Source organism: Paraphaeosphaeria sporulosa, assembly GCF_001642045.1.
Source record: "Paraphaeosphaeria sporulosa strain AP3s5-JAC2a unplaced genomic scaffold CC84scaffold_9, whole genome shotgun sequence".
In the NCBI taxonomy this organism is placed as follows: Eukaryota; Fungi; Ascomycota; class Dothideomycetes; order Pleosporales; family Didymosphaeriaceae; genus Paraphaeosphaeria; species Paraphaeosphaeria sporulosa.
In genome coordinates, this window is record NW_017253368.1 from 29,506 (window position 1) to 45,995 (window position 16,490).

General features: G+C 49.2%; 5 protein-coding genes across 5 annotated transcripts; 3 read left to right on the forward strand and 2 right to left on the reverse strand.

The window, feature by feature from the left end:
- Nucleotides 1-1,052: 1,052 nt before the first annotated feature.
- On the forward strand, nt 1,053-2,436 carry CC84DRAFT_1098462 (S-adenosyl-L-methionine-dependent methyltransferase; the record flags this gene model as incomplete). The annotated part of the gene is made up of 5 exons (XM_018174771.1): nt 1,053-1,190; nt 1,240-1,366; nt 1,419-1,542; nt 1,596-2,035; nt 2,093-2,436. 5 exons carry the CDS (start codon nt 1,053-1,055, stop codon nt 2,434-2,436), a joined length of 1,173 nt encoding a protein of 390 aa, XP_018032237.1.
- Nucleotides 2,437-2,743: 307 nt separating this feature from the next.
- CC84DRAFT_1251739 (putative Sterigmatocystin 8-O-methyltransferase) lies at nt 2,744-4,263 on the reverse strand (the record flags this gene model as incomplete). Its single annotated transcript, XM_018184337.1, has 5 exons — nt 3,995-4,263; nt 3,660-3,854; nt 3,552-3,602; nt 2,972-3,495; nt 2,744-2,912 (listed from the first exon to the last, which is right to left on the reverse strand). Exons 1-5 carry the CDS (start codon nt 4,232-4,234, stop codon nt 2,744-2,746), a joined length of 1,179 nt encoding a protein of 392 aa, XP_018032238.1. The 5' UTR covers nt 4,235-4,263.
- Nucleotides 4,264-5,324: 1,061 nt separating this feature from the next.
- On the forward strand, nt 5,325-8,693 carry CC84DRAFT_1251756 (acyl-protein synthetase; the record flags this gene model as incomplete). Its single annotated transcript, XM_018184338.1, has 2 exons — nt 5,325-5,856; nt 5,926-8,693. The coding sequence occupies 2 exons, from the start codon at nt 5,325-5,327 to the stop codon at nt 8,268-8,270; spliced, it is 2,877 nt and encodes a 958-aa protein (XP_018032239.1). The 3' UTR covers nt 8,271-8,693.
- A 184-nt stretch (nt 8,694-8,877) lies between these two features.
- CC84DRAFT_1151909 (putative acc synthase) lies at nt 8,878-10,766 on the forward strand (the record flags this gene model as incomplete). The annotated part of the gene is made up of 7 exons (XM_018176774.1): nt 8,878-9,017; nt 9,087-9,153; nt 9,204-9,616; nt 9,668-9,695; nt 9,744-10,021; nt 10,083-10,250; nt 10,306-10,766. 7 exons carry the CDS (start codon nt 8,878-8,880, stop codon nt 10,589-10,591), a joined length of 1,380 nt encoding a protein of 459 aa, XP_018032240.1. The 3' UTR covers nt 10,592-10,766.
- A 3,479-nt stretch (nt 10,767-14,245) lies between these two features.
- Nucleotides 14,246-16,355, reverse strand: CC84DRAFT_970909 (alpha-L-fucosidase). The gene has a single exon (XM_018188013.1). The coding sequence runs from the start codon at nt 16,184-16,186 to the stop codon at nt 14,354-14,356; it is 1,833 nt and encodes a 610-aa protein (XP_018032241.1). The 5' UTR covers nt 16,187-16,355; the 3' UTR covers nt 14,246-14,353.
- Between the last annotated feature and the right edge of the window lie 135 nt (nt 16,356-16,490).

The following is a 16,490-nucleotide window of genomic DNA, read 5'->3' on the forward strand; positions in this document are numbered from 1 at the left end:
CCTCTGTCGTATATTTTCGAAAACTTAGAATGGACGTTGTCACGTTGCGAACGAATGTGGGTGGACACCATTCTGGCGTCGGATGGACCGAGTCTAGCTCGGTGAATAGTGCTGGTCGTGGAGAGAACTTTAGTTGAATCACCTTGATGAAGATGAAAGCGGTGACCGCTATGATTGAGATGAGAATATTCTGCGTCCACGACATGGTGACAGATGCAGTGACGACAGCATTTAGAATGTGCACGATCAACTGGGACGATGAGTTTTGATCTCAATCGATTTGCTTTGGTATGGGCGTAATTCCTGATTCGTTGATAAATTTCAGCCGTTACTAACGCCGTAAGACGGAATCCACCCTAGAGCGCACGGAGGCACCGTCCGAGTTGAAGTCCGAGCGGCTGCAGGGAGGGTGGAATATGTGGGGCAACTGGTAAGATGGTGCGCTAAATTTACATACTCAGTCGGTAAGATATATTAATTGTTCTACAACCTTAGAGCGATGCCCAGATCTGCAAGATGAATGCCGGTGCATCAGTCCGCACTGCCGTGCATCTGGAACTGCGTCGCAACGACCTAGCAAGCGAATCGTGGCAGGGCATGCAAATGCTGGTGCTTTGGTTACATTTGATAACCTACAGCTCTGGGCGCATCTACCCAGCAAGCAATCCATGGCCCACATCGAAATCTGACTACCAAGTTGCTCAGCTTCCGAAGTGGCAGATTTTCGGTCACCGAACATCCTAGACGTTGCATATCTCCACAATCTGATCCTTTAGTTTCTAGTTGAAGTCGCAGCTACGACTTGTCATCCTTGTAAACGGACAAGCAACGATATCATACTATGGTATTGGCGAGATCTGAATGATAGCTTCCCATCCGTGGAAGGGAGCAAAAATCTATTTGGGGGGCGAATCTGGGCATTGTTGCGCAGATCCGATTCGCTTGTGACCATTGGACGCGACTGAAGCTCACACACCCAGGCTACTCTGGTTCTCCAGAATCAAACTTTCCCTCGCTTTGATACTTCCAGCGCATTTGAATCTCAACCCAGGATGGAAGCAGCTCTCGAACAAGTCAGAAAGCTAGCAACGCTCAGCGAAGATGGTCGTCGTGAGGCGATGGTAGCTCTCCACAACTTGGCGTACTCATTGGAGACCCATCACGACACTATCCACAGATATGGCCATGCGGTCTGGTTGACTTTTATCATTTGCTAAGATCAATGTTGACTGGATATAGCATCTTCAAGCTGCTATAGTCCAGGTCGGAATTGACCTGAAATTATTCAGATACTTGGTCGAGTCGGATGGGCCATTGACAATACAGCAACTCTCCGAGAAAACGGGGGCGGAGCTGGACTTGTTAAGTAAGTTTCGATATACATCGTTGCCTGTAATTGAGCCTAATAGTGTGGACAGCCCGCGTGCTCAGGTTTCTTGCATCCATCGGTGCAATTAGTGAAAACGACAAAGTTCAATACAGTGCCAATCATATAACCCGAAATCTTGCGGAGCGACTGGTTGAAGCTGGTCTGTCACACTAGTACGTCTGCAACTAGAGTCACGATACTTTGTCTCCGTGCTAATATGTCGCAGCTTTACGACCGCCGCATCGCAGTACCAAGTGCTACCAGACTACTTGAAAGATACTGGCTACAAGAACCCTGTAGACGAGAATAAAACAGCCTTTCAAGTGGCATTCAATACGCCATTGAATTCATACGCCTGGTTCGCCACCCACCCGGTACAACTGGATCATTTCAATACCTATATGGCCTTGCGTCGGAAACCTGTCAACACTTGGTTATCGGTATACCCCGTGGAAAAAGAAGCTTCCAACTGGCCTGCCGAAAAAGGCCTGTACGTAAACATTGGTGGCAGCATTGGTCACCAATGCGCGCAATTCAAGGAGAAGTATCCCCATTTACAAGGCCGCGTAATACTACAGGACTTGTCACACTCGGTGGCGAACGCACTTCCTACTCATGGTGTTGAAAACATAGCGCATGATATGTTCGAGCCGCAGCCTATTGTTGGTACGTAGCCGTCCTAAGATTTGATCTCTCAGTCCGACTAATCTGCGTTCTTCGCAGGCGCTAAGTTCTACTATCTACGTGCTGTGCTGCACAACCAATCCCCACCCAACGTGCGACGAGTACTCGATAACATCAAGGCTGCTATGACGCCCGAGTCGATATTGCTCATCGATGAGCTCGTCCTCCCTGAGTATGGTGTTAGCTACATCGCATCGTCCATTGATATGACTATGCTCTCAGCGTTCGCCAGCACAGAGCGTACCGAAGCCCAGTGGAGTAAGACGTTCGAAGAGGCAGGGCTCGAATTGAAGCGTACCTATACATACTACCCCACGGGCTATGAAAGCGTTATGGACGTGCGTTTACCGAGTGCCAAGTCAACCAACGGAGAGATAAAATAGAGAATATGATACAGTTCGTGCCTTGTAGCATCATAAACAGCCGTACTCGTGGTGTGACTTGAAACTGAACACGGAATCTCTTGAACTGCAAATGTTGATACTTTAGCCACTCTAGGCCCGATGGCCTTGAATCCTCACGACAGAATTTTTTGAGGCAACGTCAAGTTATCGAAATGTATCTACGCCCACAAACAATCAGTTCTGACAGTCGACATTCTCACATGGGCAAGTGTTCATTGGGCCTATACAGGTATATTTTTGTCGAAGCTCAGAGGAAATGCGTCATAATGACGTATGATTCCGGTGACTAAGTGGTACCCTCCCATAAAAACTCCACCATTTGGAGTGCTGACCCCTTGGGCTCGACTACGTTACGAAGGGTAAACGCTGGGTCAACCTTCTTGAACAAAGATTCATATTCGACCTTTGTTCTCTCCTTTGCGTTGAAAGCGCCAGCCATGTTTAGATCAGTTGCCCTGCAGGCCATTATTAGTGGGTGTATTCTCATCGTAAATCTTGGTTATATCTCACTTACCTCAGGTTCTTCTCCTTCCACATCGCCGTTGTACCAGGCTCTGGAATCAGAGATTCATGGATTATGACCCTCGCTCCAGGCTTGAGCGCAGGCAGCAGTGCGTTCAAGATCAAATTGCAGTATTTGTCAGACCAGTTGTGCAGGATCCAACGCAGATAGTAGACATCGGCGTTTTTGACAGGCTGTGGGGAGAAGATGTCGTGGGCCATGAATTTGACTCTTCCTTGGACGTCCCCTGGAACCGTCGCATTTGCGACAAGTTGCTCCATATCCTGCACGGTCAAGCTGAGGTTGCTAAACTTCCTCGCTAGCGCTAAAGAAACGTGTCCTGAGGAACCGCCGACGTCGACAACGTGGGCTTTACCTAAAGATTCCCAGTCGTAATAGTCGGTGGTGTAAGCCAAACTAAACTGGGGCCTCTCGGCGAAGATCTGCATTCCTCTGGCCCATCGGGAAGCCCGCTCCATATCTTTGGAGAAGATTTGATAAATGGTCTCAGAGGTATCATTCGCCAAAGAGTAGCCCTTTTGAGAGGTCTGAGTGAGTTTGCTTTACCATTTGCGGGAGCAGTGAATCATACCGTCTCGTTGGGTTCTCCAGATGCTGGCCATTTCTTGAGAGCATCGATAGTCTATTTTGCAAAAGATTTAGCCGTGGGGAGCAGAACATCGCTTAAGATCAAACTGACCTTGACAGCTGCCGGCCACATCTCCGTTGTACCAGCTTGCAGCCAGTCATTGGCTGCCGATTTGTGCAGTGTCCTCGAAGCGGCAGTATGGGCAACAATTCCCGGTGAAGTCTCGCGAAAGATACGCATGGTCATTGCATGTCTAAGCAGACGAGCAGTCATATCAGTAGTCAATGGGGTGTCCCTGGCAATGTCCTCGTAAGAAGCTTCGCCATGGAGTGGAACTTTGTCCGCAAGCTTGAACTCTGCAATAGCAAGCATGCATAGCGGGTTGTTGTGCTTTCAAGTCATGATGATCAGCTGTTGAAGGCTTGCGTTCGGGCGAGTATACGTACGCCACCATGCCTATGGATTAGGTTTAAAGGCTCGAGCAGAAGATCATGAAGCTCTGCAGTGGCATCAAGCACAGCATCATGCTGAGGGCTCAGCTTAAGAGGGATGTTGAATGTGGCATCTTCGTCAAAACTGGGTGACTCGATACCTTCGGCTACCAAAACCTCCTCTATCTTGTCCACTGACTCACTGATTGTTCTGGCGAGTTGTACAATTCGCGAAAATGACTCTCTGGACGTCATGTTATTGATGTGAGGCAAGTGAGGGAGAATTTTCCGTGGTGCGATGAATTAAGCAAATTCTTTCGATCACAATATGTTGCGGGAAAGGATCGAAACTCTAAATCACAGATCACCTTATCGGTCAATACCACCGATTTGACCTCTTCGTATGTTCACATCGTTCCCAGCTCGACTAACAGAAGCCTTTAGCCGGCGCTGGCTGCGCAAGGCAAACCTGGAATATTCATGTGAGCAATTGCTAAGAAATATGGAGCAATCTAGCCACAGGGATTCAGCTTCCGTGGGGTGCCCAATCCTATGCGATCTCGGAAAGCCATCGTTCCGCACGTCACGGCGCATATGGTATGTGAGGCTGATTAGCCGGCGACCAAAGCGGAACAGGACATAGTAGCCGATTCTGCAGGTGCTCATAGGGATGCAGGGATTACACTGGAACTTTCACCCACTATCTCGCTTACCGTGCTTTGCATGTGTGAGGGGCAAGCTGACCGGCGAAAAACGGCAAGTGCGCAGTGAAACAGATGATCAATTCTGCAAGTAGTTGCATGGGTCATTCGGACACCGAATAGGCAAATGCGTCGTACGGTGGAAGTCTTGTTGTTTCGGGGGATACCGAGTATGCCCGCTAAGGATTCGGTCGGCAGTACCACCTATCCAGGATGTCGGAGAATGGCGCTCATAGGTGTGCAAGGTGGAACCCAGCATGTATCCCGGGCCTGAATCCTCCTAACGGCGGCTGATCTAAGAGCTAATGCATGATCTCCCACATGTTCAGGCGCGGCAATATGGATACAGACGTCAAGGGTGACTACTAACAATCTCACAATTTCCGCCAACCGCCAGATGTGCCAAGTCGGTTGCGTTCAGTAACCCTCTTACCTTGATTGCTGTAGCACCCGTTACCCAAGCCTGTCAGCCGTATGGCCAGACTAGAAGGGCAGAATCAATCCCACGACCGGATGCAGCACTAATTGAGAAAGTCTCACGCCGATATTTTCGAGGGACAAACTTCAACATTAACGATCAGCAGAAGGAAACCAATCTTGTGGAGCATCTCTAGCTGACTTTAACATTGCATCAACTCAACAACATGCCTCCGTGGAAAAATATACAACAGGTTCTGAAGGACAGGGCAGATTCCGAGAACCCAGGACGCCTGTTCTGCTACTCATTCGGCAATACCCGCATCCCCAAGGAAATTACTTACACAAGCCTGTTCAATGTAGCCAAGATTACTAGCTGCACCATTCAACGACTCAAGCAATTCCGGATTGGGCATCCGATATTGTTACACTTTGACGATCATTGGGATGTTATCCTGTGGTTTTGGTCCGTTCTGTTGGCTGGCGGTTTGCCAGTCCTCTCGTCCTCCTTCAGCAACATTGAAGAGGAACGTCACAGGCACATTCAGAACCTGTCGACTCTCCTGGAGTCTCCGATATGTTTCACCAGATCGAAATTCCTGCCTTTGTTTGGCAACAGCCACGATATACATCTACATTCCATCGAGAGCGTGATTGACAACCTTGAACACGGATCCTCTCATGCCGACATTCCGCGTACCAATGGCGAAGACCATGAGGCTGAAAACCATCGGGATGGCCAAAATAATGGCGCCACAAGTACTTCCGAGTCATTTTCTACGAGGAATGGCACGAATGATGATCAAACGAACGGCGTAGCAGGTGGAGATTTGCTGATGCTTATGTTGACCTCTGGAAGTACAGGTAACGCGAAGGCCGTCTGCTTCACACACGAACAAGTTCTGGCTGCAGTTGCCGGAAAGGCTTCGCTACGCGTGTTTCCTCGGGACCGTCCATTCTTGAACTGGATCGGCCTAGATCATGTCGCCGGCCTGCTTGAGATCCATCTACAGGCATTATGGCTCGGTGTTGATCAAGTCCACGTCAGCGCTGCTGATGTCGTGACATCTCCTATAACATTCTTAGAACTAATCAGTCGACATCGGGTTGCTCTGACGTTTGCTCCAAATTTCTTCTTGGCCAAGTTGGTCGCCACTTTCGAGTCAATTCAACAGAGCCTAGAGCTGGACCTCTCGAGTCTGGTCAGCGTAAACTCCGGAGGCGAGGCAAATGACATCAAAACTTGTGTCGCAGCATCCAAATTATTCTCGAAACATGGAGGTCCTCACGATGTTATCACCGCTGGTTTTGGAATGACGGAGACGTGTGCCGGGGCGATTTTTAACACCAAATGCCCCGAGTACGATGTCTCTCAAGTTTACGCAGTAGCATCTCTTGGTCAATGTATACCTGGAATTGAAATGCGTATTGTTACATCTAAAGGACAGGTAGCTGCATCCGGCGAGTTGGGCGACCTAGAGGTTCGTGGCAAGGTTGTCTTCAAGGGCTACTACCGTGACGAGACTGCGACAAAGCAGGCGTTTGCGCCTGGCCATTGGTTTCGAACTGGCGACCGGGGGTTCATCGACTCAAATGGTAACCTCAATTTGGTGGGCCGCGCCAAAGAAGTCATTAACATCAATGGCATTAAGATTGTCGCCGCCGACGTCCAAACTGCTGTGGAGAATGCCTTGGGCGACCGCGTCGCTCGCCTCGTCGTCTTCTCTACCCAGGCATCGCATACAGAGCAGATGACGGTTGCTTACATTCCCAAGGAGTTCCCTATTGGGGATCAGGAAATAATGGACATTGCTCGTCTGATTACCCAAGCTTGTGTGGTTCGCACCGCGAGTAGGCCATTGGTGTTTGCTCTGCGAGAGCAATCCATACCACTTCTTCCGGTGTCTACCCTAGGGAAGATATCGAGGCTCAAAGTGTCACGGCTGTTTAAAGACGGTGAATTCGCTGCGGATGTCGATTTTCACCATGAGGCAATACTACGCGCATCCAGGGCAGCCAAGCAGATGTACATGAATGGATCAAAGCCAGCAAGCCTGATTGAAGCAGCTCTCATCGCCAGTATTGCCGAAACTCTAAGCGAAGATCCAGACGTTCTTGACATCACTCCTGAAACGTCTCTGTTCGATATCGGATTCACATCGATGCACGTTATCAAACTCAAGTATCACATTAAGCAGCGGCTTGGAATCGATGTGCCTGTCATTCTCATCATGAAGAATCCTTATTTTAGGGCGCTGGCGGCTGACATCGACGCCTACCTGAGGCAGTCAAAGGCAGATTCTGATCACCCAGCAACCATCGAGGATTACGACCCAGTCGTCATTATCCGCGGCGAAGGATCGAAAACACCACTCTGGATGATTCATCCTGGTGTAGGCGAGGTCTTAGTTTTCATCGGATTGGCTCAGTGCCTTGCGCAAGACGATCGACCAGTTTTCGCTTTGCGCGCAGCTGGCTTCGAGCCTCCTTACCAACGCTTCGAGAGTATCACGCAGACTGTTGATATCTATACTGCGGCTATCTGTCAACGCCAACCACGCGGTCCCTATGCTCTAGCAGGCTATAGCTACGGTACAATGCTCGCATTCGAAATCTCAAAGCGGCTGAATGCCGATGGCAACGAAGTTGGCTTGCTCGGATCGCTCAACTTACCACCACATATCAAACAACGTATAAGTACGCTAGAATGGAATGTTTGCCTGCTGCATCTGAGTCACTTCCTGGGCCTCATTACCGAAAATGTTTCGGATCAATATGAGGCAGATCTGGTCTATCGCGGGGTGTCACCCACCGAGGCTATTGAAATCGTATACAACATGGCGGACAAATCACGCTGGGATGAGCTGAAGCTGGAAGCGGATTCTCTGGCTCGTTGGGTTAATGTCGCGTTTGGGCTCCAGCGAATGGCGAGCGACTATTATCCATCTGGCCAGGTGAAGAGCCTTGACATCTTCTATTGCACGCCATTGAAAGCAATCGCAGACTCTCGTGAGACATGGCGAGATAAGTACTTGAGGCGATGGGCCGATTTTGTTCATGAACCACCAAGATTTCATGCCGTAGACGGCGAGCATTACACTATGATAGGCGCTGATCATGTTGCGAGCTTTGCACAAACCCTAATGCAGGCACTGAAAGCGAGGGGCCTTTGAGGAGCAGTCATTGGTGATCTGATAAGCGGAAATCACTCTAAGCTTTTGTGAAAGATGTAGTCATCTAGAGATGATTCTATCATTGATTGTTTTGTTATTGATATTTACATTCCTTTGTTCCCCTGCTCCTCATTCTCCTATCGCCGTTCGAGCTTCTCATGTACTAATAATCTTTGTTGTGATTTGAAATTCATCCTAAACATACCTATCATCCTAGCCTACTCGTAGATGTACACACAGATAGTCCGTCAATTTTCCTTTCAACCTTCCGTACTGTTGTGATAACCTCGAGGGATGTTTGAACAAGGTAATCCAGAAAACAAAGTAAATGTTCGAGGCCCCAATTTAATTCCTTCAAGGTCAAGGCATACTGCGTCTACTGCTTATCAATACGATCAGACACTTGCTATTCGCCTGTGGATGTGATCAGCACAAGTAGCTTCATCTAACCTAGCGCCTTGGCATTAACTGTGTATATCACCTGAGGCGCCCTTGACGAAGCACGACCGACTATAGTCAATTTCACGGCTTCCATAATCTAAGCTTCTTGAAACAAGAACAGTCATATCACCAATAATAGACTGTATACCCATTCCAAACACATGCGATGAGCGCTCCGGTTTCTCAGAGCTGCGTCGATTTCAGCCTATCACAGCGGGGTGCACATAATTCCGTCCAGGACTCACCTTGGGATGCTGTCGAGAGACTGATGGCAAATCTATGGGCGACTGATAATCCTGACGGCTTGTAGGTTTGATTTCCAACTTGTCCCTGCTCCACTCCATACGCTAGACACCTCATGCTAAAGTTTTGAAGGGTCTTTCTAGGTGTAGCTGAAAACAGCATTTTGCACAAACAAGTAGCCGCGCGTGCCAATAAGAACGTAAGATTATACTAGGTTTTGGATGATTATTCTCTAACTATACTATACAGGCCGCGGTCAATACCAACAACCATCTGAACTATGGAGTAGGCCCACGGGGATCGCCACGCCTGAAGAAGGCGCTAGTCCCATTTTTCAACTCTGAATTCCGGCCCTCTAAGCCTATATTGCAAAAAGAGCTACTCGTTCTACCTGGAGTGGCAGCTGTGATTGATGCCTTGACGTGGGCAATCTGCAATGAAGGTGAAGGGATCATTACTCCTGCTCCTTTCTACACAGGTTTAAAGCCTATGAGCGCTTTAAGAGCTGGTGGAGTTCTCATCTCTGCACCTTTCAAGAGTGTGGAAGGTTACCGTGGCCTGAATGATGTCTTTGATCCCGATATGAATAGGAAAGCGTTGGAAAAGACTCTGCTTCAGGCTACTCAAGATGGCGTAACAGTGCGGGCTGTGCTGATATCCAAGTATGACTCTTCAAGCTGCAGATTTTGCTGTTCGAACTTACGGTATTGCAGTCCCCATAATCCACTAGGAAGATGTTACGTGAGTGTCGACGTCTCGTTACAAGTTGCATGTACTGATGCCTCAAAGCCTGCGGAGACGATCAGGGAGATCGCACGTTTCTGTGGCCGCAATAACTTGCACCTGATCAGCGACGAGATATTCGCGTTGTCGGTCTACCATAATGTACATGCGAACAACGCAACACCATTCGTGTCGGTATTAGGCGCAGGCCTTGATGAATGCATCGACAGTCACTTGGTACACGTAATGTATGGGATGAGTAAGGACTTTTGCGCCACGGGGCTTCGACTGGGCGTGCTACACTCCACGAATGAAGGCCTCATAGCCGCAGTGTCTAGCATAAGGTATGTTGCGTTCTTCTAAATTCATATGTTGGGCAGACCGAAATGACATATCCATCTCCAGTGTTTTCGGTTGGGTCCCTTATGTCGTCCAAGACGTATGGGCAGATGTGCTTGAAGACAAACAATTCTTGGGCGACTTCAAACTAGAGAATCGCAAGGTGCTGGGCAAACACTGCACAATGCTAAGATCCTTTTTGGACCAACATAAGATTCCATACTATGATCATGTGTAAGGACATCCTGCAAGTTTGTATATGTTTGAACAGCTTGACAGCTGTACGTAGGCACGCCGGTGTTTTCGTCTGGGTGGACCTACGTCGCTATCTTCGTGGGAATTCCGCACCACGACCAGCGATCTCCGCGGCTGGCATAAACCACGATCAAGAAGTGGAGCTTTTCAAGCGCTTTCTCGGGGCGGGTGTTGTTGTTTCTCAGGGAAGCAGTTTTGGTACTGAAGAGTTAGGTTGGTACCGCATCAGCTTTGCCATGGACGAGCAGGCTTTGAATTTGGGCCTCCAACGATTAGGGAATTGCCTAAAGTCCATCGAGAATAACGGCTGGGAGAATTGAAAACTCCAGGATTTCGTGTTTCATAATGATAGCCAGTTCTTCCTCTTCTTCTTCTGTTTGAGCACAGTTCGGAGTGCGGCCTGGCGTGGACGGCAACGCCCGCTTCCTAAGCTGCGAAGTGTTTACCACAGTGTTATGGCTACGCCGCAACAGAATGACCTGCATGGTAATTACGATGACAGCGATGACGATGACTGGGGTTCCGACCCGGGCAACATCGCTTATGGCGACGATGCTTAACGTGTTGGATCAGTAAGCTGGCCAGATCAGTAAGCTGGCCAGATCAGTAAGCTGGCCACCCCACCAAGCCGCGCAGCACTTCAACAGCGATATCTCTACAACAACATGATATTTTTCTATGAGATTTTGTACATAGATAGTCTATTGCTGCTTACACTGAGTCCTTCTGTGTCCTTGCTCATGGCACTTGCTGCACGTAGGTGGTGCGCGCTGGCGTGCAGGCGTCAATCCAGCATCAGCAGCCTTAGCGAGAGCTAGATGAGCTGTAGCAGCTAGAGCTCGCCCCTAATCAGCTTCTAGAGCTCCTCTTGTCGCAATATACTGTCTGCGCCTATCCTACCTTTATCACCAGCGACAATTAGTTACCCATAGCCTCCTATTCTCTTCTACAAGGAGCGTTACTGAGTTCATTATAAGCTAATAACCCTTAATAAGCTAGGCAAAAGTAACACTTATAGGGCTCTATAAGGACTTCTAAAGGCGATTCTGTAGGAGTCGTGCCTGCTTCTCTAGTTATTGAGTAGTATGAGGCGTCTCAGCTGTCCATATAGCCTCAGCATCTACTGCTGCCCCTGGTGGTGACGGGGTCCTGACTACTGTCAGGTGCGAGAGAACGCGATCTGGACAGGGAGGGATAAGTCCTGTTACTTGAAAACTACTCTAGATATTCTTCTCTATGAAGACTATCCTGCGTACGCGTGGATAGATAGATAGAAACTCCTCCTTGTCTATATGAAAGACTCCTTGTCGTGCTAGCTCAGTCACCTCACGTCCATATGCAGCCTTAAGTGGCGAGAAACAGCTCACATCTAGAGGCTGTAGTAGATGGCTCGTGTGCGCAGGCATATAGAGGCTAACTATCCTGTGTTCTGCATAGTACTGAGTGAACTCTAGAGTAGCATGACTACTATGGCCATCTAGGATAAGGAGCCTCTATGAGCCTATAGTACGAGACTCTGTATGCCGATTGAAGTGCTCTAGCTAGGTAAGTCCTAGCTGATCTGTCGTCCAGCCATTGTCGCTGACTGCGAGCTTCCAGCCTGCAGGTAGGTCGTTGTACCAGGTAGATTGATGGACCTTACTAGATAGGATGATAAGGGGTGGGATAGACCAGCCAGACGCGCAGATACACTCAATTGTCGTCACCCAGCCTCTATTGCCTGGCTGTACGCGTACAGCTCTACCCACAGTGTCTATGCTAGTCACTACCTTAGATGAGGAGGATCCTACACCCATCATGAATCCTGTCTCGTCGAAATTGTAGGTATCTTCATCTAGTATGCCGTACGTCCTGCGCGTCTCCTCTACGCGCGTATACCATGCAGAGATCTTGATAGGATCCTCACATAGAGCGCGCTGACTGTGTAGCTTCCTATCCCACTTTGTCTGCAGCTCTGGCTGAGTCTTGATGAATCGTGATGCCCACTTCTGGCCTACAGGCGGAGGTGGAGGATCCTGGCCACGCGCGGCGAGTAGATGATCAGCCATCCGTTGTACGTCGATAATCTTGGGTGGAAATCCTCATTGATCAAGCTCTAGGATCCACTAAACAAGAGACTGCTCCTCGCTAGGGGATAACTTTCGATTGACTGATACTATCTCGCGTTTTGGCTTGACATCATGGAGGCGCGTCTGCAGGGTCGATCGCGGTACATCAAAGGATAGTGCAAGGCGGCGAAGCGATCGAGTAGGATTAGATTGATAGGAGGCAATAGCAAGATCAATCCTGCCTTCTTTTGCAAGCTGTAGAGAGCGTTGTTGCGGCTTCATAATTGATGCAGATGGACGCGTCGCGCGCGGCTTGGTGGGGTGGCCAGCTTACTGATCTGGCCAGCTTACTGATCCAACACGTTATGTCTTACCGTAGTTTTCGGTGCAGGGCCGCGGCGAGCATGCCTCGTTTCATCGCGAGCTGCTACCACCAGCTCAATTCCTTTGCTATGATCCACTGTATCGCATCCGCTTCCTTTTATTCTATTTTATTTCTCCTCCGTCGTTATGGATTGTGATTCTACATTGACCCTGTTAGCGCGCTACGGCCTATATGAAGATGTTAAGAATTAAGCCCTCATCTGTCGCAGATGCAGATACGCTCTCAATGCTATAGGCTCTTAAGTTACAGCCTACCTTGAGAGGAAGCATGGCGTTCCTAAAGAACTATGGAAGGGACTTACGCAATACCTGCATCAGCACGCATGTGATCTCAAGGAACTAGGCAATATACCTATCATTCAGTGTTGGTCTCAGATTGAGTGGTCTTAGCACCAGATTGACTCAGTCCGGTGTTTTCTAATGTGTATAGAGTTAGTTAAATACGCAAGGAACAATAAATAGAATAATTAGAATAGCTAGTAATCCTCTACGTAACTATAAGGTTAGGGTTAGGCCCTTCGCATTGTATCGCCCCATACATGACGCTGCCAGGACCTTGATATCGACATTGAAAGCATTACTTGAAGGCGCAGAAGATACGTACGACCCTGGCGTTCCGCTCACAAATCACGAATCGACAAGCATGCCAGTGTTCCAATCGACAGGCTTAAAGACAGCTCCGGTGTAAATGTCCTGCAAGATCTCGTCGAACATGGCACTCTCCCACTGCATGTTGTCCCAATCATTCCCTGATGTTACCGATCCGAAATCGTCAAAGCTGCGCCCTTCTAACACATTTATGGCCTCTCTGCTCCCTTCATATGCTCTGTCATGAACATCGGTCAGCAGGCTCCTCCCCTCGCCTGCCGCCATGGCGACTATCTCACACCATTTCTCGACCCTAGCCTTCTTTATCTTCAAATGTTCTGCAGCAAAGTCCCATGTGCTATTCTCCCTGCGCCGCGGCCATCTCCTTCTTTGCCGACTCAAAGCGAGTTCCCATGGTTCTAAGATGCCCTAAATAGAAGAACGCCTCTAAAAGTCAGCTAGCCCAGTTACGCCTAGTCCACGATAGCCAAGTACATTATGAAGAGGAAGGTTATTATCTGTGCGTTTTGCCCAATTCGCTAGCATATAACCCACAGGCTAATGTCAATGCACACTCCCAGGCGCTCTCCTATATGGAGCACTGATCTCCAAACTCCAGCGCGGTTAGTACTGGTGGACAATTCGACCGATGTTGAAAGTCAAACATCCTATCCGGGCAAAGGGACTCTTGATATCTCCCTGACCACGATTGTCGTCCCGCCGAGAAGCCTGACTTGGAATCCCTCCCAGTCGGTTGAATTTAACCAATGCAAAGCTCCTGGAAGAGACAAGAGGGAAGAGCATCGCCAGAAATATGGTTCCGGCACCTTACGATCTCATCACTGAGCCAATACACTGGTCACACAAAGGGGGAATAATAGGATTAGGTGTGTACCTACATTCCAGTCTTCGTTGTGAGCCGCTGTAGAAAGCAATGTAAGTAGCAGATGGAAAGATTGGCTAAGAAAGAACTAGTTGATAGCCAATATTTCCGGAGTAAGTATAAGCCTAGCCTCGTAGTCCTATGTAGGTGGATATTAAAACGATGTCAAAGAAAAAGTTTTATGCTGAGCTTATACTAATAGAGCCAAAGGCATTCGCCTCAATTTTATGCTCTCCAGCTGTCAATTCCACAGAATCGCCGCTCAGATCAGGGCTAGCATGAAGCGTGGCCATTACACCATCACCGACGCGTAGAAGTCTGACATCCTCCACCCTTATTCCAGCATCTTCAAAGAACACAGACGTGAAACGACCCTGCGGCAGAGAGATTCCAGGGCTGTTGACACTGTCGCCCGTGAAGAGAGAGCATCCCCCAGGGATCTGAGGCACAGGGATGGAGTTGTCAAACGTAAGCTTGAGAACGTATGCTGGTGAATCAGCGGGTTTTGGTGGAAGCTGGATGGTAAGAGAAGAATTGTTTTGCTTCCAATCAGGAACGTCAAGGTACTGCCCGGTTGAATTTCCAAGCAGTTTTATGGACGTCAGGCAGCTCAAATCGACCTCAGCGTCTGAGCTCAGAGCGGCGATTGATATGGCAGAGCTCTCAGGCCAGCCGAGGACAGTGGCATACAGTACATCCTTTGCTTTGTTTCGCGTAAAGCGGATATCCGAACTATTGCCCTGAAGCGGAGCAGTGAAGGAGTCGCCGCCAGCTTTGTTGGGACCTTCGCCGTATATGTCCCATGCACGAGTCTCGTAGACGGCCTCGCCGTAACGGCCAAGGTAGGCACCAATGTCAGACAGGACCTTCTTTTGCTCCTCGGGAAGAAGTCCAGCCGCGGTTGGCGAGATATTGAGCAGCATGTTGCCGTTCTTGCTAATGCGGTCGAGCAGAGAGTGGATCATCTGAACAGAGCTGTAGTACCGCATTCCAACAGTGTAGCTCCAGCTAGATGCACTGATGGCGTCGTCCGTGAGCCAGTAGGGACGGACGATATCGGCGGGCCCACCACGTTCGAAGTCGGCCACGGCGGATGTGTTGCGGAAACCGGAATCGAAATGCTTGTAGGTCGTGAGAACGTCTTTGTTCCACTCGACTCCGCGATTGAAGTAGTGTGCAAGGAAATCAAGGCGCTGTTGCTCTCCAATGCTGCAAGCAAATGGGGCGCCCTGGCAGTATCCGGGACTATCCAGAGAGAAGTCGTTCCAGATCATGTCAGGCTGAACATGATCGAGTATCTCAAGTTGCTTATCGAGCCATAGCTTGTCGGACCTGCTCTTACCAAGTTGGCCGTACAATTTTTGGAGGCTGCTGTCGTTCTGCAGCGGTGCATACTGATAGAAGCCATTGGTGTTGAAGGCTTGGTGCATAGCGATGAGAAACTTCATGCCGCTCTTGCGAACCAATCCTTCCCAGAGCTTTACAAGGTCAATCCCAGGACCATGAGTTACAGAATTCCACTCATTGACTTTGCTGTCCCACATCGAGTAGCCGTCGTGGTGTTCTGCTACGGGACCAGCGTATCTCGCCCCCGAAGCATTGACAACGGAAATCCACTCCTCTGGGTCCCAAACGCCGCCCTTGGAAGCGAGAACTGGATTAAATTGCACAAAATTTCCCTTCAAGTCATTCGCGCCTGTGATGAAATGGTCGTAGCCCCAAACCTCGGGAGGTCCATATCGTCGAGTATGCTCCGCTCTTGTGTCGCCGGTGGGTTCATATACGTAACGACCGTACCACTCACTGTTGTATTGGGGTGTAGTGAAAGCGCCCCAATGCCAGTAGACGCCAAACTTGGCGTCTCGGAACCACTCGGGGGAAGCGTTGTGTTTGTCAGTCGACGACCATGTCGGCTCAAATGGCCCTGATACCTGAGCCGAACCAAGCCCGGAGAGCAGGATAGCAGACAGACACGAGGAGAGCATAGTCTTGGTAACACTTGAGGTTCGCATTTTGGCGTGCAGTCCTAGTGGAGAGGACTTGTTCAAATCGTGGACGATTTGAATGTTCCCGTATTAATGCCGTGTCTGCACGGACGAAAGCGCTTTTTCTTTATACTTTTCTTTCTGCACACTTGGTCTACCAATTTTTCCAGCTTGACTGGATGCAAAAGGCATGTGCATCGTGCCGAGGCTAGTGAGTTGTTCCGCCTCATGAGAACCCTCGTTCGATTTCGTGCATGTCAAATCAGCGTTATGCTTTATTGCATGGTACAATCTAGCTCCAAGTGACTGCGATAGGAAGCTTGTGGAAACA

Excerpts from the sequence above, each read along its gene's own strand:
- CC84DRAFT_970909 (XM_018188013.1), bottom strand. The coding sequence starts at position 16,186 with ATGCGAACCTCAAGTGTTACCAAGACTATGCTCTCCTCGTGTCTGTCT.